The 18,283-nt window shown below is 42.4% G+C and overlaps 1 protein-coding gene across 1 annotated transcript in view; it reads left to right on the top strand.

The window, feature by feature from the left end:
* Nucleotides 1-1,387: 1,387 nt before the first annotated feature.
* CRACDL (CRACD like) overlaps nucleotides 1,388-18,283 on the top strand; it is a 42,079-nt gene continuing 25,183 nt past the window's right edge. The window contains exons 1-2 of the mRNA XM_057381508.1: nucleotides 1,388-1,449; nucleotides 17,780-17,856. Coding sequence (XP_057237491.1) covers nucleotides 17,790-17,856 — 67 coding nt within the window. The 5' untranslated portion in view covers nucleotides 1,388-1,449; nucleotides 17,780-17,789. The remainder of the gene's footprint in view (nucleotides 1,450-17,779; nucleotides 17,857-18,283) is intronic.

The following is an 18,283-nucleotide window of genomic DNA, read 5'->3' as shown; positions in this document are numbered from 1 at the left end:
ACTTGAGCAGGGAGGGAGCTGCTCACATGTGAGAATGTGCTCAGATGTGAAGGGGAAGCAGCTGGCTGGAATGAAAGGATCTGCTTCTGCCCCGATACCTCTCAGCCCTCCTGGCCTCGTGAGCCTCTCCAGCCTGTGGGAACCATGCCACACGTGGTGTGCACAGCATTGCTTTCATGCCATTTTCCCAAGATGTTCCTTGGAGCCAGTAGAAAGCAAACAGGCATCTTTTCCAGATAATTGGGTTTTTGACATTCATGTTATGCTGCATATGAGGAGGCATTATTTCCTTTTGCTATACGGATGATAGTGTTGGATATACCCCATCTGAGGGATGCAGAGGTAYTTTAGCTCTTCAGGTCTGGCTCAGCTCTTACTTTTAATCTTTTAGAAAATGCATCCTGAGGAATCAGCAAGCTAAATAGAGTAATTAATAATGGCATGGCAATAACTTAAAATATATGCATGTCTAGAAAATGCGGAGTTCTTGTTCATCATAAACTTCCCTGATGTGCTTCCTTTCAGTTTTCTGTGTTGAGTTTGACTTTTGATTATGCTTCATAGCATATGTGTATGGGATAACATTTTTAAAATTTTCATATGCTTAATATTCTCTTGTGGCATTTGTTCATGTTGAGGCTGTGCATGTGGTGGTTGGTTTCTTCTGCTTTATTTAATGGCCAGATTTGAAATAGAACTTATTTTAAGGTTAATAACTTTCTGGTTTCATTGGTTTGGAGAGCAGAAAATTCACTYTCCATTTTCGTTTATGTGCTTCCTATTTTCACAACAGGTGCCTTTTTATCATAAAAATAGMTCAGCAGCTGTCCCTTTGTCCTGGGTGCTACGCAGTGGCCTTAAAAAAAACAGGAGTAACTTTTTGGCATGGCCCTCCTATTCCAGGAAGGACCCAGCTAAGCTTCCTGAGTAACATCAGCCTCTGCTATGAATTCAGGTCAGGATCTCCCTGCTTGTTACCTAGCAACTGGGGGATACTGGTGCTTTCTCCTCTGACCGACTCCTTCCGCGTTAGATACAGGGATCACTTGGTGAAAGGAGCAGGGCAGTGCTAATAACTCATGCTTCGGGCAGGCAGAGTAGCCCCATGCTGGGTAACTGATGAGACCTAGGGTGCACTGTTCAAGTCGAACCGAATCGAGACTTTCAGAATTCTCTGCGCAAACTTGAAAGTGCCTCTGCTGGTTTTGCTACCACTTAAATGTCTGGCAAGGTGACAGATCCCTTTTGAAACACCAGTAGCCTTTTGTGGTGCATTGAATCTGACAAATAAGAACCTGCGCAGGTAAGCAGCTGAAGAAAGTTTATGTCTGAGGTGCTTTAAAAGTTGTTTTCCTACTGGTGAAATGTGTTTCTTGGTTGCACAGGTGCACAATATTCAATTCTGGGACTATTGACCTGCCTTTGTACTTATTAAAGTTTCATCGGATGGTAAGTAAAAAAGTTAAGTAGAAAGATGAACTGTCTTCCCTTGATCTTTGCGGTGTGTGTTTATAAATTGTTGAAAACAACCTTTAAACTTCTCTAGTTAATTTATTGTAGAATTGGCTAATGAAAAATCTTTAAGTGATCAAGAGTTATTGGTTGCCATGCTCTCGCTGCAGCTCACTCCTTGTAGCATATTTACAAAACAGAAAGCAGCAAGTCCCTCTGGCTTTGTATTGTTTGTAGAGGCCAGCAATCRTTGCCTCTGGTTGGTAACACAATGGGATTTGTTACTGCTTTTTGTTTTCCTTTGGTAGACTACGAATGGAAGCCCTCTGTCAAATGTAAAAATTAAAGCGACTCTAAGAAATTCTAAGAAAAGTACTTAAAAAAAATTGTCTTTCTTGTGCTGTATCTTCTCTACTCACACATAGTAGGGATGGTGGGAATCAAACCAGAGTATATTTGTATCTAGTGCTGGTACAGGGCTGGCATGATAATTTTCTGAAGGGCCACTCCTCACAGAAAATTTGGGGTTTGTATTTTGAAAAACATGGAAATTAATGTCTCCAGGTGCACACAAGCTGTTTAACTTGCCTTTTTTCAGAACTCTATAAGCGGTACATTCCTTCTGTTCAGAAATATGAATTGGTACAGCTCCAATTAACTTGAGCAAAGGCCTGCCAAGTGACATCAGCCAAAGATCTGGCTGCACATCTCTAGGACAGGTTTACTGCAAGCATGTTTGTATGGTTTTTGCACCTAAGGTTGTAATGGTGGATTCTGAATAAGGACATAAAAGACCAGATTATTTTTAAGCAATATATTTTACTTATCTCTATTATGAAACTGTTTAATTTGAGTGCCCACTCTAAGGCATTCAAAAGCTGATTTCTTCAGAGGGACTAAGTGCAGCTTCAATTGATATTTTCCACATTTAGTATTCAGAAAAACAATTCCCAGGGTCTCACATTGCATACCTGATACAGCAGCTGCTTTTCAAGTGTGCGTGTACAATCTGGTWTCCCAGACTTTTTGTCTCTATCATACTTATGGGAGAGCTCATACATTCATTCCTAGGACTCACAGGGTGTGTGTCCACGTAAGAAAAGAGAAGAAATATATGTCGGGTCAGTATCTTCCTGCAGTTCAGGATGTTCTTTATTACAAAAAGCTCTCCCAAGTGTGTAACTTCATACTACTGTGTGATTAGGTGATGTAGGACAGAGAAGGAAAAAATATCTGTTTGAGGAGGTGCTTCACATTTCATTTAATTGTTCTGGTCCCTTGGTCAACAAMTTTCAGGAGACAGTTAACAGCAGAAACCTCTTTAGTAGCTTCAATCTAGCTATTTCAGGAAAACAGCACCCTCARAGCATACTGTGGGACATGAGAGATTAAGTCACCCAGCACCTCCTGATCTTTCCTCCGTTCACAAAGCCAAATGGTGTCCTCTTAGTAATGCTCCTCTAGCAGAGATGGGAGCTCTGCTAGACRTCTCATTCCCTACCCACTGCTGTGACTCACAAATATTTTTAAAATGTTTAAAAAAAGGAGGCCCTTAAGCAATGAGAATCAGAATTTCCTCAGGCCTGAGCTAGTATATTTGCCAACTGCATGTAAAAGGCTAAATATTTTCCCATTACATCTACACCAGAGACACTCTGCAGATACRCAGATGGCTGGGCCCTTGCAAACCCAGCCAAGGGAGCGTATGCTGGCACTTTGGKGTTTGAAAAGAAGCTGGAATGGGTCCTGTAGTCTGATATTGGCAGCCAGCATCAGCATCTGGGTGGTTGGACATAGGAAAGAGCCAAGTCTGGAAAGGTTATTGAAACACTGGCCTTGCACGAATACTGTTTCTTGATAGTAAATAGCTCAAATGTGTCCTTGGACTCTGCAGTAGAGAGCAGGCTAGAGGAGGCAGTTGACCTTTGTCTCTGCTGCCRACATGTGCAAGCCTAGCTAGGAGCTGGGAAGGTTAAATCCAAGAGTCATCTTTGCATCATGTAGCTATAGAGGCTGCCTGGTTTCCAGTGTCTGGTTCTGGACATCTGGCTGGCAGAAGGGGTGAGCTTCGAGTAGGRCAGGTGCAGAGAAGAGTTAGTGAGATGCCAGGATAATAGAGAGCTTATCTCTGTGAGAAAATTAAGGTGCCATGGCTTGTTTGGCTTAGCAGATGTAGGCTGAAAGGGGAGATGGACATTTTCTCTAAATACCTGTGGCAAAAGGAAAAAGCTGCTTCAAGGAAGGTATTACATTAGCACAAAAATAAACAGTACAGACCAGTCATTTAGTCTGGGATTTTCTAACCATCAGTCATGTTCTGGAATAGCATTTGAATTGTTTTCAAAATAAGACTTTATTSAGCCTGTCAGGGATTATATGGAGTTTGCCAGCAACAGCAAGGGACTGAATACTCAGTTAAGTCCCTCTGGTAGTATGTTCCCAAGTTTTATTCTGAAACACCTGTATGAAGCTCAGTGATATAAGTATACCAAAATATTCCTCAAGATTTCCCTAAGGAAAACATGAGAGAACTGAAAAAGTCCAGGCAATACAYAGACCTCCTGCATTGAGAAGGGCCTGATAGGTGGGATGCATCTGATAGTGATAGATATTGCAAAASCAGAGAGCTAAAGAGCCTTTGTGAGCAAAGTGGCTCATGTGACTGACTTTGGATCTTCCCAAGGGATCAGCGAAGGCTAAGAAATGCTGTGACTCTTCTGAGGTGCCACAGACTGGTTACTTTGGATGTGAGCTTTGGTCTGTTACTAGCTCTGTACACACAGAATTTTCACCTGCATCCCTGTGAAAGCAAGCAAAGCTCAGCAGTTTGAAGCAGGGAGTTTTCCCTCCCCAGGAGTGATGGGATGACCCTGGAGATCTGTGCCATGCCTGAGAGACAAGTTGTTCCTGATTTAAACCATTTCAGTGGTTTTACTCTGCACCACCTGCCTTGGTAGGAATTATTGCAGATCCACAGGAGGTGGGAGAAAAGCCCACACAAGTAGGTTTTGTTTGCACTGATTTACTTTTTGAGTTTTGATTAGGAATACCACTCTGCCACCCTCTCTCTCAATGGTGTCCCTTTTGCTGCCCATGGGGATATTGTCTGCTTCTCTGTTTCTCTTCCTACTTCTGGGCTCTTTCTAGTGTTTCAATGCCAATGGCATTTAATGTATGAATGCTGCAGTACATTTTATTGTGCTCATTTAAATCAGGCAGAGCCCAAGCATTGTACAATCACGTGTAAAGGTGATGGAAGATGAGTACTCTTTATGTCATGCCAGATTTCTGCTGCACACTTGCATTTATATTTGCCAAATTACAGGCAGGAAATTTTTGAATTAATGACAAATATTTCCCAACAGTAGTTACTTAAGTGCCTGCACATGTTAAATTAACCATAATGATCTTGTCATAGTCATGAATTAATAACCTGCATCTCATTGGGCTTTTGAGAATTGAAGTAAAACATTTGTGGTATATTCAAGAASGGAGCCTGGGGACAAATGGGATTTSTCTAAATGGCTTTACATTCCCATCCCCACCATCCTATCCCCCATGCCAAGTAAGCCCCAAAGGCTATGCAGAAACCTGAAAATTAGGTTTAGAAGGGGCAGAAAGGAAGAGATCTCTGCAGAGGGGTGTCTCCTTCTGGTGAAGTGATTGAGACTTATTAACTCCTGAAACGTCTTCCTCTCTCCATTGCTGAGAGGGAGATAGTGCCTCCTGCATTGAGACAAATGTGCATGCAAAGACATTTCTGACAGAGATCTTAAGTCAGCGAGGATTTCACAAGGAAGGTGTTTATCAGGTCAGAGTGGGATAGGGAGAACTTCTGTCCCAGTGGCAGAAAGGAGAAGAGACTGAGGGCAAGAGGTGATATGGGAAAAGGGAGGCATTTCTCACGGTATATTCCCCACCAGTGGTCCATGGAACCCCTTCCAGCGGATACCCAGGGAGATGATCAAGTTCCCTTTGCCTCCTGAGTTCCACTACGCCACAAGGTGCCATGGGCAGCTGTGCCCTAGGCCAGAGAGGGCATCTCTGTCTACACCTTGGGCTCCAGYAAAGCTGGACCAAGGGACAGGCCTGGAGCTGAGCACTGCTGCTGCATAACAGACTCACTCTGGACCCTGCTCTGAGAGCTGCTGCTTGAACTTCGAGAGAAGTGTTTAATCTCTCTTGTGAGGAGAGGCTGCTGGAGCTGGGCCTGTTTAGTCTAGAGAAGAGAAGACTGAGAGGGGATCTCATTRATGCATACAAATGTCTCAAAGGCAGGTGTCAGGAGGATGGTGCCAGACCCCTTCCAGTGGTGCCCAGTGACAGGACGAGGAGCAATGGCTATAAACTAAATCACAAGAAGTTTCACCTCAACATGAAGAACTTCTTTACGATTGAGAATGACAGTGCAGTGGAACAGGTTGCCCAGGTATTGCCCAGGTTGTGGAGTTTCTCTCTCTGGAGACATTCAAAARCCCACATGGACATGTTCTTATGCCAYCTGCTCCAGGTGACCCTGCCTGGGCAGGGGGGTTGGGCCAGATGATCTCCAGAGGTCCCTTCCAGCACTAACAATTCTGTGATTCTGTGATACGCTTTCTACCCTAGTCCAAGGGAATGAGTGGGCTTGTGCAGGTGATGTAGGGCACACTACAGGCTTGGCTCTGGATGTCTGACAAGGTGGCAGGCAGAACTATTAAGCTGCATTCAAGGTTTTGACTTTCAAAAGTCTGCAAGTCTGAAGCRGCAACTGGAGGTGATACATGCAGAATGACTCGCCAGAGGTTATATTTGCTGAGATTATTGCTGCAGGGAAGGAGTGCAGGAGAAAATGAGAATCTGAGCAAGTGGCAGTTATTTCCATTTCCTAATATCCTTGCTTTGGAGCACAGACCTGCAAGTAAATGAAGTAAGAGCTACAGAAAAATATTTCCTCTCTTTCAAACACAAAATAACAATTATGTCCTGAATAGATAGCGAGAATGAAAAGTTTTCAAGTTCATGTCATGAAGGGAGTCAATCACAAAAAAATTAGGGCACTTGTATTTGTGAAATCCTGACTCTTTCTTATAKGCTGTGGAGAAAGATTCCAAGAAAAGATGAAAAGACTCAGCCATGATGTTTATTGCTGTATGGACAGAAAGCAACATTTCAGTCTTCATGTCGGAAGTTATTTGGAAATTATGAAGTCCAACATAACTGGACTCCTACCTGAAACCTCTAAGGAAGTCATGTTTAAAGTGACCTTGTGTTAAAAATCTCATGCTCTTTTCTCTGGAAGTGATATGAATGTCACTGTTGTGGGGGAAAGATAAAGGAGCCCATGGCTCATCTGTCTCCYATCAGGGCTCAAGAAAATAATTATCATTTGAAGGCTGAGAGGGCCTAAATTAGAAAGGGTCGAAAGAGGCTAAATAAGGTCCTTTCCAAATAAAAGCCTGCCACATGTACTACCTCAGAGCAAGCCTTGTACAACAGTTAGACAAGAGGCTGTTCAGCTTTGCATTTGACCTGTGGGGTTTAATGCAACAGGAATGTGGAATGTGTTTACAAGGTAGCAGTTATTGCTGAAATATGTGAGCGCTGTTGCCCGGGGAAATTTCAGAAGATTGTGACTGTGCTGACASTGGCTGTACCTCTTGGACGGACCCTGTGGATGTTGGGGAGGAAATCAGCCTCAGAGTCTGCAATCTGCAGAGGGAATGCAGGGGGATGATGCTCCCSTTCCCCACCATGTCCCGCTGCCATCCCGTGGCTTCAGCTGGATCTCGCTCCATCCTCACAGCTCCTTTGTGCTAGGATGACCCAGGAGGGTGAACTGATCCTTGTGCTGGAGACATGGCTTCCTGTTATCCCTGCATCCGAGGGGACTCCAGGTTAGCACACAGCTGCAGCYGGTTCAGCAGAGCGGTGTGGGCTGAAATGAGGTAGAGCTGAGGACTGAGGGCTCCTGATGGCACCKTTCCATGAGGTTCTGGAAGTCARCCTGCTTATGTTCTGGCTAGTCTCRGCTGGTAGGCTGGTGTATCRCTGCCTGAAAGGGCTCAGTGCTCTCTTAGAAATATCTATTTCATTCTTCTTGCATTTCCTACTTCCTTTTTTTCCTCTCTGTTTTGAATCTCCATTTAAAACCATTCTGCACATGGTTCATGGACGATCTCAWTTATTTCATCCTTCCAGTGCAGGAATTCCCAAGGAAGATGGTAAAGCCCAGCTTATTTCATTTATTTTCCTTATTACTTAAGTTTGCTTAATTTTCATTGCACTAATGGGAAAATATTTGGAAGTAGGCCTAGGATATGACTATATTCTGTGTTCAGTTGGACCCAACATTTTAGAAGGTTTGTCATTCACTTTTAAAGAAACATGGTAAATCTGTTAAAATGATGCTTTTGACTATACCACACATTATGGACCTGTGAAAATTGGGCCAAATTCAGCTCTAGATGTTACCAACTGACTTCCTTGTCTGGTTAACTTGGCCCACTGAGTCTTCTTCAGAAAGGCAGATAAAGCTGAATACGGATCTCATTCCAGGTACTGCTAAACACTTTCTGCATCTTAAACTCCCATTAACCTCTGCACTGTACAAAACCATCCTTACATTAGGCTAATTAATGGGGCAGCAGGTGTCAGTGAGCTGTTGCTCAGGGCTTGCTGGGCTTCCARGGGAGTCTTAATCTTTCTTTACCACAAAATCAGTGTATGTGTGTGTGAGAGTGTAGGTAGGTGAATAGACAATTTATTGTATTCATGGTTCCAAAAAAGCAAGGAAGGATCAATGAAAGCCCTGCTATATTTTCTTGAATTTAAAGGCACWGAGACCTTACAATAACATTGATATTTCTACTAAATTTGAATACCAAAAGACCTGGTATAATTATTTTTGTGAAATAGCTTCAGGAATGTTCCCAGTRCTGAATTCAACAGTAATTGCAATTGCGACACGTAGAATCAAATGTAATTTTGTTCTGACGAAAGGAAGTAATTTGACTTTATTTTCTATTGCTTTTCAAGGACAGGCACAGTGAAATTTTAATACTTCACTGACCCTTGACTCTGAGCGATGTTAGCCTGCTATTGTAAAAAAAATATGGACTTCTTCAGAACATTATTAGCAAAGTACTTTATGTGAACACTTGGTATTGTTTAAGTTAAAAATACAGATTGTGCTTCTATTTGCAAAGATGGCTGGTACAAACCTAAAAATCTGKTAGTGTGTTGAGCTGTTTGTCCTTGTAAATACAGCAGAGGATCTCTGGTAGGGAGCTAGCCGGGGGAGGCCTTGTGTCTTTGTGTAAAACAGCTATGCCTTTATTATCCCTGCATGCTGAGGAAGAAGGAGAGCCAATATGGCTTTTTTACTTTAGCAGTACTCTTAATAATAATGTTTTCTATGTTGGTAGAATAGATCTCCTGCCCCCTCTATTAAATCATGAAGAAAAAAAAAAAAAAAGACTGAAAGCAAGAAGGAAAGGGTTACTGCATAGGAATAAGACATTTCACATGAGTTTGCTTTATTCCTTTGCCAATGCAGACTCCTCCCCTCACCCCCCTTAGTGTAATTYTTTTATATGGTTGTTTGCTTTGCTTTGGTTTTGGTTCGTTGGAGTTTTTTGCTTGTTTAAAGAAAGCATGCAAGTCAAGCTGCGGCTTTCCCTTTGAACAAAATATGACCTTTGTAAAGGTGTATACCCTCAAATTACTGAGCTTTATCGGGGGGGAAAGTTCCCTTCACCCTTCTGGAGCAGTTTGTTCCCTGCACTATCCAGGACATCAGACTGGGCAGTCCTAGTTATGCCTTCTGACCTCACATTTGTGTGTTCTGTAGCAATGCAGTGTTTTAAAAAACAAAAAGTTCACTCCTCAAAAGGTGTTTGGGAGGAAAGTTTATTTTATGGAGTGCTTCTGTCTTSTCTCAGAAATGCTGAGGGAAGGAAGGGCTGTTAATTCTTGRGGGGRRRAAAAARGKWAAAWKKRARGKTTTYCCYYYTYCCYYCCCCSCCCATCCCTTGGAAATGCATTGTGCTTGTAATATAGAAAGGAATGTGCTGTTGGCAGGGGCATGACAGAAGGGCTGGTAAGGATCTGATGAGAATCTGCACAATGTAACAGGGACAAATGCACCAGAGAGCAGTTTGGGCTGGTTAAGCAGAGGAAAACATACGCTGCCCAACACCAGTGAAAGACTGAAACCAGCTGAATACCCAGAAAACACTGAAAAGCTTGGGAAGATTTTCCTGTTGTACCCCACAAAGCCTCACGTGTATTCATGGCAAGCCTTGCCCTGTTTGTACAAAGGCTCAGGCTCAAAGCCCAGGAGCAAACTCTATCCTACCTCCCCTCCCCAATCTTCCTTTTAGCAGGTATTTTATTACTTGACATCCCTTGATGTCTCTTCTCAGTGATCACAGGGACAGCCAGCACCGCCTTATGTTTATGTCATGTGCAACAGGAGTTTGAGTGATAGATGCAAGTACTGCAAAGGCAGGGGCTGATGCAAAGAGGCAACAGTGTGCCAGTGGTTTTATGTAGCAGGTCCATGTGCCATAGCTTGGTGTTCTTCCACCTCCACCCATATTAGAGGTGGAGGAATAGCAAACTCTGGCACAAGGAACAGGATTGGAAGAGATATGTGCTGGTGCAGTTGAATTTTATTATTTATTTGTGAGAGAAAGGGCAAATCACACACAGCTAGCTCTATTCATTTTGACCGTCAGGGGGACGAGGATCAAAGGATCCCTAACTGGCAGAGTTTTAAAAGAGAAGGACATTGTGTTGGGGCTYGGTGTTCTCACCTGGATGCTGGCCCAGGACCAGTGCAGCCATGGAGAGTGTGCTGGCAGCAAAGACAGTGAGCCAGCCTTGCTCTGAGCTCAAGGAGTGGCTCACAAGCTCTCACCACACCAATGTCCTTGTGCAATATGCAAATGTCCTTTTAACGTAAGAGCATGCCACAAGCAAAGCGTTGGCTAGAGAAAAATGTTAGCCACAAGCAAAGGAACAGAAACTTTTATTGGCCAACAATGCAGATAAGAAAAGATGGGAAGGGGTACCAGCTTCAGTATGAGACATGAAAATGGAGAGCAAACTATCATTTAGACAGCCAACCATTTGTGAAAATACCRCATTTTGATGTTCCCATGGACATCACTCAGCATAAACAAGTAGGTGTTAACAGCATYTGCACTAAATTATTAAAACAAGCAAAGAACACATGAAGTCATAGACTTTGCAAAATAATACTTTTTGTTTACAGATTCAGATTTGAACACAAGGGAAGGAGATGCTTGTGTGCCGAACTTTGAAAACAAAAGCACAGTTGTATACAAAAAGTGAAAGGCTGGTTTTCTTCCTGATTTGGCATGAAATTGATTATGGATATTTTATATAGATTTGGTAATAGAAACCAGTGCTGTTTTCTCAGAAAATGTTATCTCTGGGTGAACTATTTTTAATAATTCAAAATGGATGAGGATGGAGCTAGAATATGTACAGATGCTGGCATATGGTGGAAAGGCAGAGTGACCCTTCAGTCCCTTCTGCTGGGACTCTGGATAAAGCTTCTAGGATGGCTCTGAGTRTGCAAGTATACACTTAAGTGCATTTGTTCACTTGATTTAAAAATWAGAGGCTGAATAAAAATGAAAAGTGAAGCTCTTTTGACCTAAAGAGAGGTTTGGAGCAGGAAGATGCATGGCTTTGGAAATAGGGTTGCAATTGTTATGAAATTCTCCTGTCCTTTTTGTAAACTTTTTGGATGTGTTTATACAGACTAATCAGATTCCCARAGACCTGCACCTCACTCATGTGGACACTCCCAAAAGCTGTGCTCGTGTGTGCTGTGCTAGCTCAGGGGGAACACTTCACTGTGCTTCTCAGACCTCCTGTTGCAGGTGGTTTATCTTAGAAACATAAACTCAAGATAATGGATGCCTTTTGGAAATGATTTTATAATTGGACATACTGTGAGARATTTAGTTGTGGCTAGGCTCAAGCATTATCTCTTGGGAGCACTGAAAGTTGTTTGAGTGTTTGAAAGGAGGGGACAATGATCTCTGTTAGCAGGAGGTGATCTGAGCAGAGAGGTGTGTTGAACAGCAGGGTTTCTTGAGCTGTGTGAACACCTGCCCGCTGCCCTACACTTCCTCCTGCCACACCCCATTGCGCAATGTTTYCAGCACAAGGTCTCACCTGGCTGCAGGGACAGACCTTTGCTTGGGGGCCAGCTGATCACAGCACACTTTTGAACCTGTGCTATGCCAAGGCATGGCACCCTGGGRCTGTGCCCAGGTTGGGCTCTTTGCTGATTGCCAGAGAGCTGGGGCATCTCCAGGGTTGTGAAAGCTCTGCTGATGTGCCTGGGATGGAGGGGATCATGGCAGGCACCCCGGGCTTGCTGCCTCTGGAAACTTTGAGATGTCCTTTTTCTGCAATCCAAGTGACAGGAGAAGAGGCTGTGTGACCTCTGGATGGCGTCTTTATTTCAAGTCTGAGCTCTCATAAAGTGGGATAAAGAGAAAAAGCTGCCTCAGTTGTTACCTCTGGTAGTTAGGATSGTTTTGGTTTGGTTACTGTCTCAGCTGGAGGAGTCTCTCTGAGTATTTGCAGTTTCTTTATACCCCCAGAATTCCTGTTTTGTTTTGTTTGGGTTTTTTTTTCACCAAATCTTCCAGGCTGTGTAATATCAGTGTGAATTTTAGTGTTTATCATGATATTGRGAGAAAAGGGCWGCTCYCCCTTTCATGTGAAATAATTTTCCTAAATTCAGATTTTTTAAACTCCTCATGTTTCTTTATCTACYAGAAAAGGAGTATTCTTATACAAAAGAGAAATGAAAGGTCTAAATTGCTGTTATTTGTTTTTTGGATACAGACTCTTGAGTGTACTGGCATTTGGAAGTGAYAGGAAGGGGAATAAAACCCCCATTGTGCTGCTATATTCCATCTCTATTCTCTGCAGTGACAYAGACTCAGATGTATTTCTTCTATCATAGCTTATCTAGAAAGGACCGAGGAAGGAAGAMGGAAAGTGAAAAATGTCTCTGCTGGGGAAAGTCCAATATAGCAAAAATACTGTTATGAACAGGTAATATTTAGCATTTTGTCATCAGGCATTCTTGGCTGATAAAATCTCATAATAAATTGATAAACCAGGTACCTCTAGTATTCCATTGTCAAAGGAACCACTCATAAAATGTGGGAAAAAAAAGAAGAAAGTGCAAAGGATGTGACTACCAGTGGTGTGGTAAATCTTGCCCTTGCTAACAAGGGAGAACTGATGCAGGTTGCTTCTCTAGGATGCAAATCCTGCTGAGTTTTCAGATCACAGAATGATTTAATTAAGTGATGGACTTCGGTAAATCCTTGGGGAAACTGGAAAATAGAAAGCTCAGCAGCTGAGCCTCTAGATCCAAGCATAAGTGCACAATGATTACCACCCATCCCAGTGGGTGCTGATTCAAAGCTGCTGGATTTTATCAGTATTTTGTTGCACAGCTCTTGAACTTGTAGGCCACTRTAGATTTTAAAGAAAGCTTTGAGGAAGAAAAAATTCAGCTCCAAAGCAAAAGCTCAAATCTCTGTTTACATCAGAGAAATGACAAGCAATTATAGTCATATCAAGGGTAACTCTGAATTTTTTCTSCTTCTCCTCTTAAGTATCATGTTTTAATCAAATCTTTGCTATGATGAATGTATTGATACTGGAGGGTCTGTTACAGATGTGGAGCAAAAAGCTTGAAAGGTTGAAAACCTTCCTAAAAGTACCGTTAAAATACGTCATACTGAAGGAGGAAAGGGAAGGTATAGACAGAATGGTTCTCCAAATTTATATATTTGGGAAAGAAAATAGGATTATCTCCTGGTGGTGAAAAGCAATGTTTCTCTGATAGTGAAAAGGCAGCATTTAAAAGGAAAACCAGCTTCCCCCGTGTTATTAAAAACTTCACAGTAAAATTTAAGGTAGAAWTTAATGTGATTGTCTACAGTTAGCTTTGATGAGACACTAAGCCAGGCAGTGCCTGGGTGGCAGAGCATCACAGAGGGGTGTCTGGCAGCCACTGGATGCTCAGTGTGGACCAGTATCTCTTCACACGGGCTTGGGATGTTGCTCCAATGGAAGCCATCACTCTTGGCAAAACGCTCAATAARCGGCTAAGTCTCAGCTTCAGCGTTTGCCCAAAACCAAGGTTTGCAAAAAATGAATCTATTGACTTTTGAGCATGTTTCTGAAAACCTGAACACCAGCATACTGCCCAGAAACATTTTGCAAGTTCTTTCAGTCCYCTCTGCTGCCCTGCTGGTTCCCTCCCCATGCCATTCTCAGGTTAAGGAATCATGCCTATTCATCCCTTGATGCAAACAAATCTCCCCTTGGTAATAGCAGGCACAAAATTCTTCCTGCATCCTTGGTATGGGGCGAGCGGCTGCACCTCACTGCCCTTGTCATAGTGTATGTTTGAACAACATAGTGACTGCTGCCAGGGCTGCTGTCACCTCGTCCTCCATGTCAGCCACCATTGGCCTGGGAGAGTCACACCAAACCCTGGCTTTGGGCTGGAAACATGTCGTTTGAGATGAAAACCAAATCCTTATAAATACATGATGAGTTGATGGGCAGGTTTTATAAAAGCTTTTCAGTCATCCCACTGCAAACCCGATGTTGCTTACCTGACCCAAACTTACAGGATTTTTTGGCCATAATTTAAAATAACCATTTCCTTGCTGAGAATAAGTGTTTGGGCTCCTGCACATGAGGTAGAGGCCACTGGTACTCGTGCCTGGTGTCTCCTGCRCCCAGGTGCCACTGACCCACACCTTGAATTGCTTTCTGCCTCACTCCAAAGTTAYCTGACCTGGACAATTCCTGCCTGCACACAGCCTGGGTCTCTCACAGCAAATCAGACAGCTTTTGCCCCAGGTGACACTGAGCTGTCTAGGGATGATTCTTACAGTGGTGGTGGGACCTGGTGTTATGGAAATGATGCTTGCCAGCCACAATAACTGGGTTCTGCCAGGTTTCTGCTGAATCAATAAGCTGAAAGAGATTCCTCTATAAAAGTACTTTTTATTAATAACATTACAGCCTGAGTTGAGCATCTCCCAAGAGGGTCCTTGAACAAAGAAATCYCTGGATGGCCTGCTAAAGCAGTACATGGACAAATAGTATCTTTCAAACAATCTTTGTGTATTTTGCTGGCAAGTAACAAATCCTTTCTTTTCATTGTACAAGTCTAGAATGTCCAGGTAATACAGTATCTTTCTAATTTTCTCTTAGTCACTTCAGCATGTGATCCTTGAAATAGTTGCAGATGTCAGAGGCAGCTGGATCCATAAATGCAGTTGCTACTATATTTAATTATAATAAATAATTAAATACTATTAAGATTCTGGAGAGTCATTCCCCTCTACCTCAACAGAACCTGTTACAATCTTTTCTAGTAGTCATTGTGTGTTACTCTGGTCTCTGTGTACATTCCTATACTTTAGTTCAATTTACTCATCTCCTCACAAGCTGTATCACACCTTGGCAATTATCTCTGTGTGATTATTACAATCCCAACCAGGATCAATCTGAGGCCCAACTTCCGCTTGTCAGCAGGGTCAGCTCCACGTGTTTTTTAAGATTGTTTTATCTTGCTCATGTGGATGGAACAACTTCTTCAGCAGCAGGCCAACACTGGCCCAGGACAGGTCATACTCAGAACGAATAATATAAAATAATAAGGCACATTGACCTGCATTTTCCCTTAACCTAGGAATCTGATTTCCTCACATAACCAAATCCCCAGGATTCGAGGGTAGATGGAATGTCAGTACCACACACACACACACAGAGTTGCCATGCACCTCATTCTTTCTCACAAGCCAGGGCTCCAGCCCTGTGCCCTTGCAAGACATATGCCCAAAAGGGCAGCAGTGGAAAGCTGCCTTCCTTGAGTTTTGGGAGCAAAAATATGACAGGCCTGAAGAATTGCTGCGTGAGGACAGAACGGGAGTGAGGATCTTGTTCCAAGATGCACAGCTAACAAGGAGAGAACCCATCAGGGTTGAGTGTCCTGTTTCTCTAAGTGAGGAGATTTATGCTGCACCCCTGGTCACATATCAGTGTCCCTCAATGCTTGGGGCATCCAGTGGAAACACTTTTTGTGACCTCAGATATTACAAAATAAGTCACACAAATCTTTGCACACATTATGGTGGAGCTAACTTTCTTTAAAAATGAGTTTTATTCCCCAGAAATTTGGCTGTCAAGGTTTGSGATAGGATGGTACAGCAAGACTGTTCTGGTTTGTCAGTAATATGTAACCTGATTGAATTTTGCCAGAGGGAACATGTTCATACTTGCCTGCATGTTTCAAACCAGCATTGTCATTGTGCGGGTATTTAACCCCTAGTGGCTTTGCTATTGAGAACTAGTGAAGTATGGCATACAAACATTTGGATWAAAAAATATACCCTCACCTGAGTGCAGCTGGACGCAGCAGCACGATGCCAGTGGGCCACAGATGGGGATGTGCGTTATGTCATCCATAATATAGAGAGAGACTGTAGCATCCCAATTCTGGATGTGTGTAGCTTATAGATGCTGCAGGGCATGCATATAACAGCTGAAGCTTTGAAGGTATTGATTTACATTCCTGCCACTGCTACTGCAACGTGACAGCAGGAATCTGAGACACCCTGTTTAACAATTGACTAGATATGCCACAGCCCACAATACATATTTATCTGCCACCTCCAAGTGGCATTTACTTTGAAAAGAAAGGTATCCTGGACTCACAGAATGGTTTGTGTTGGAATGGACCTTAAAGACCACATAGTTCCAAACTCTCTGCTAGAGGCAGTTACACCATCTACTAGACCAGGTTGCTCAAACGCTCATTCAGCCTGAGCTTGAACACTTCCAGAGGTGGGGTATCCACAGCTTCTCTGGGCAACTTGTTCCAGTACCTCACTACCCTCACCTATGCCTGTTTTTTCTAGGGTAGGTTCCTTATTAATTCTCTATACTTAAGGCAGATTGCCTTGACCAAAAGTTGCTGATTCTGGTGTTTGTGTTATTTCTGGTTTGGTTTCCTGGTGGGTGGTGGCAGGGGGTGTTTTACAGCCAAGGTGTGGGTCCAAGCGGTGCAGAAGCCCCAGAGCTGCCAAGCAGTAAGGTGCCTTTGTGATGGCTGCTCTGCAGCTGTTCACTGGGACCCAGCTCAARTGGCTGCTGGTGGTTCAGACAATGTGTTGTATTTTAGATTTGAGTAATAAATGTTTCRTTTCCATTTCACTAGCTCTTTGAATTTATGAACCTTGTTTCTTGAGTCTCCTGGTACTTCAATGGATCAAAACAACCACAATCTACTCACCCTTCCATCCAGGTTGTAGCATGAGCATCTGTCACCATTACAGCCTAAACAGTGACTGCACAGCATTTACCTCACTATCCAGTCAATGGCATCCATGGCTTTATTCTCCCTTGACCATGAAATTATGTCTCTCCAGATGAAGAAAAGAGAGCATAGATTACTGCCCCAGAAATATGGTTTAAATTACAGAGACGCAGTCTTCAGACTTGGGACACATACAGTTTTGCAAATGTTTTTTAATTTGGGAATCTCAATGAGCAAAGGAATATTTTGCTTCAAAGAAGTAAAGGAGAGAAGAGAAAATAAGAAAATACGTTGTTTTATTTTTACTTGTATTTCTCTGTTAGCAATTCTCCCTAACTTGGTTGTCTATTAAAAAAAAAAAAAAAAAAAAGGAATAGAATCATTATCATTTCCCAAAGTTTCTTCAGAAACAAGAAAAACTACAAGCTGTAAAATACTTCAAATTGGATATGAATAAGTGGGAAATTTATGGAGTTCTTCATTATTGTTGCTTGTACATTTACTCAAATGCTGTAATTATAATTTGTCTCGGATCCTAAATAGGCCCAGAAAGTGAGAAACAAAGCCCATCTCCTCTGATGCATGTTTTCAGAAGTGTCCAAGAATTCACCAAACTCAATTTTCAGTCAGAAGAGGCCAGTTGCCTAAAATGTTATGTACAATTGTCTTATGAAAGTGAAAATAGTCTGTGGAATCTAATCTAACTCAGCCTGATGAGTACATATGGGATATTTTTATATTTTACATGTATTTTATACACACACACACACACACACACACACATATATATCTTTAGATATGTATGTAGATATGTATTATGTAAGCATATACATAATAACTTTTTTTTATATTTCTGTAACTTGCTTGTACGTATGAGTACACGTATATAGTGAAGTACTGTTATTTGGTTGATAGGACTAACACTTTTTCTATCTCCTTTAGTGACTGCCACATGAGTTCCTCAAGGATAATGGACCCTAAGATGAGAGAGGCTGAGGGAGATGGAGAGGACAATTCAGGTAGAATTGCTGCCTTCCCCTGTGAATGAAAAGTTCCTTGACTTCTTGAGCTTCTATGCCTTAGCTCTATCATAGAAGTGCATTTGCTTGTTTAGGAAATGCATTYTGCCTTTCTCTTCACATGTTTCAAAGAGCTATTTTATGTTTTCAGCATTWTCAGAGGCTTGAAATAAGATTTTTGTAGCATCTTGTGACCAAGCTAACTTTTTTACCCAGCAGGATCCAAGAGTAATTGAAATACTGACAGGGATGCCTCACAGGGCTGTCATGCCAACTTAAACAGGACAGGCACAAGTTCTTAGAATTCTTGTGCAAAACACTGATTTAATTTTAAATAGTTTTCTTCACGGAGCTTGCAACTGATCCTGATATAGGYTTTTCCTCACTGAGCAGACTAGAATTGCTTTTCAAGGTTATTGCCTGATTC

Source organism: Malurus melanocephalus, unplaced genomic scaffold, assembly GCF_030028575.1.
Source record: "Malurus melanocephalus ecotype Western Australia unplaced genomic scaffold, MMel_1.1 scaffold_512, whole genome shotgun sequence".
NCBI lineage: Eukaryota > Metazoa > Chordata > Aves > Passeriformes > Maluridae > Malurus > Malurus melanocephalus.
The sequence above is the reverse complement of the archived record's forward strand: the minus strand, read 5'-3'. Positions and strand labels throughout refer to the sequence as shown.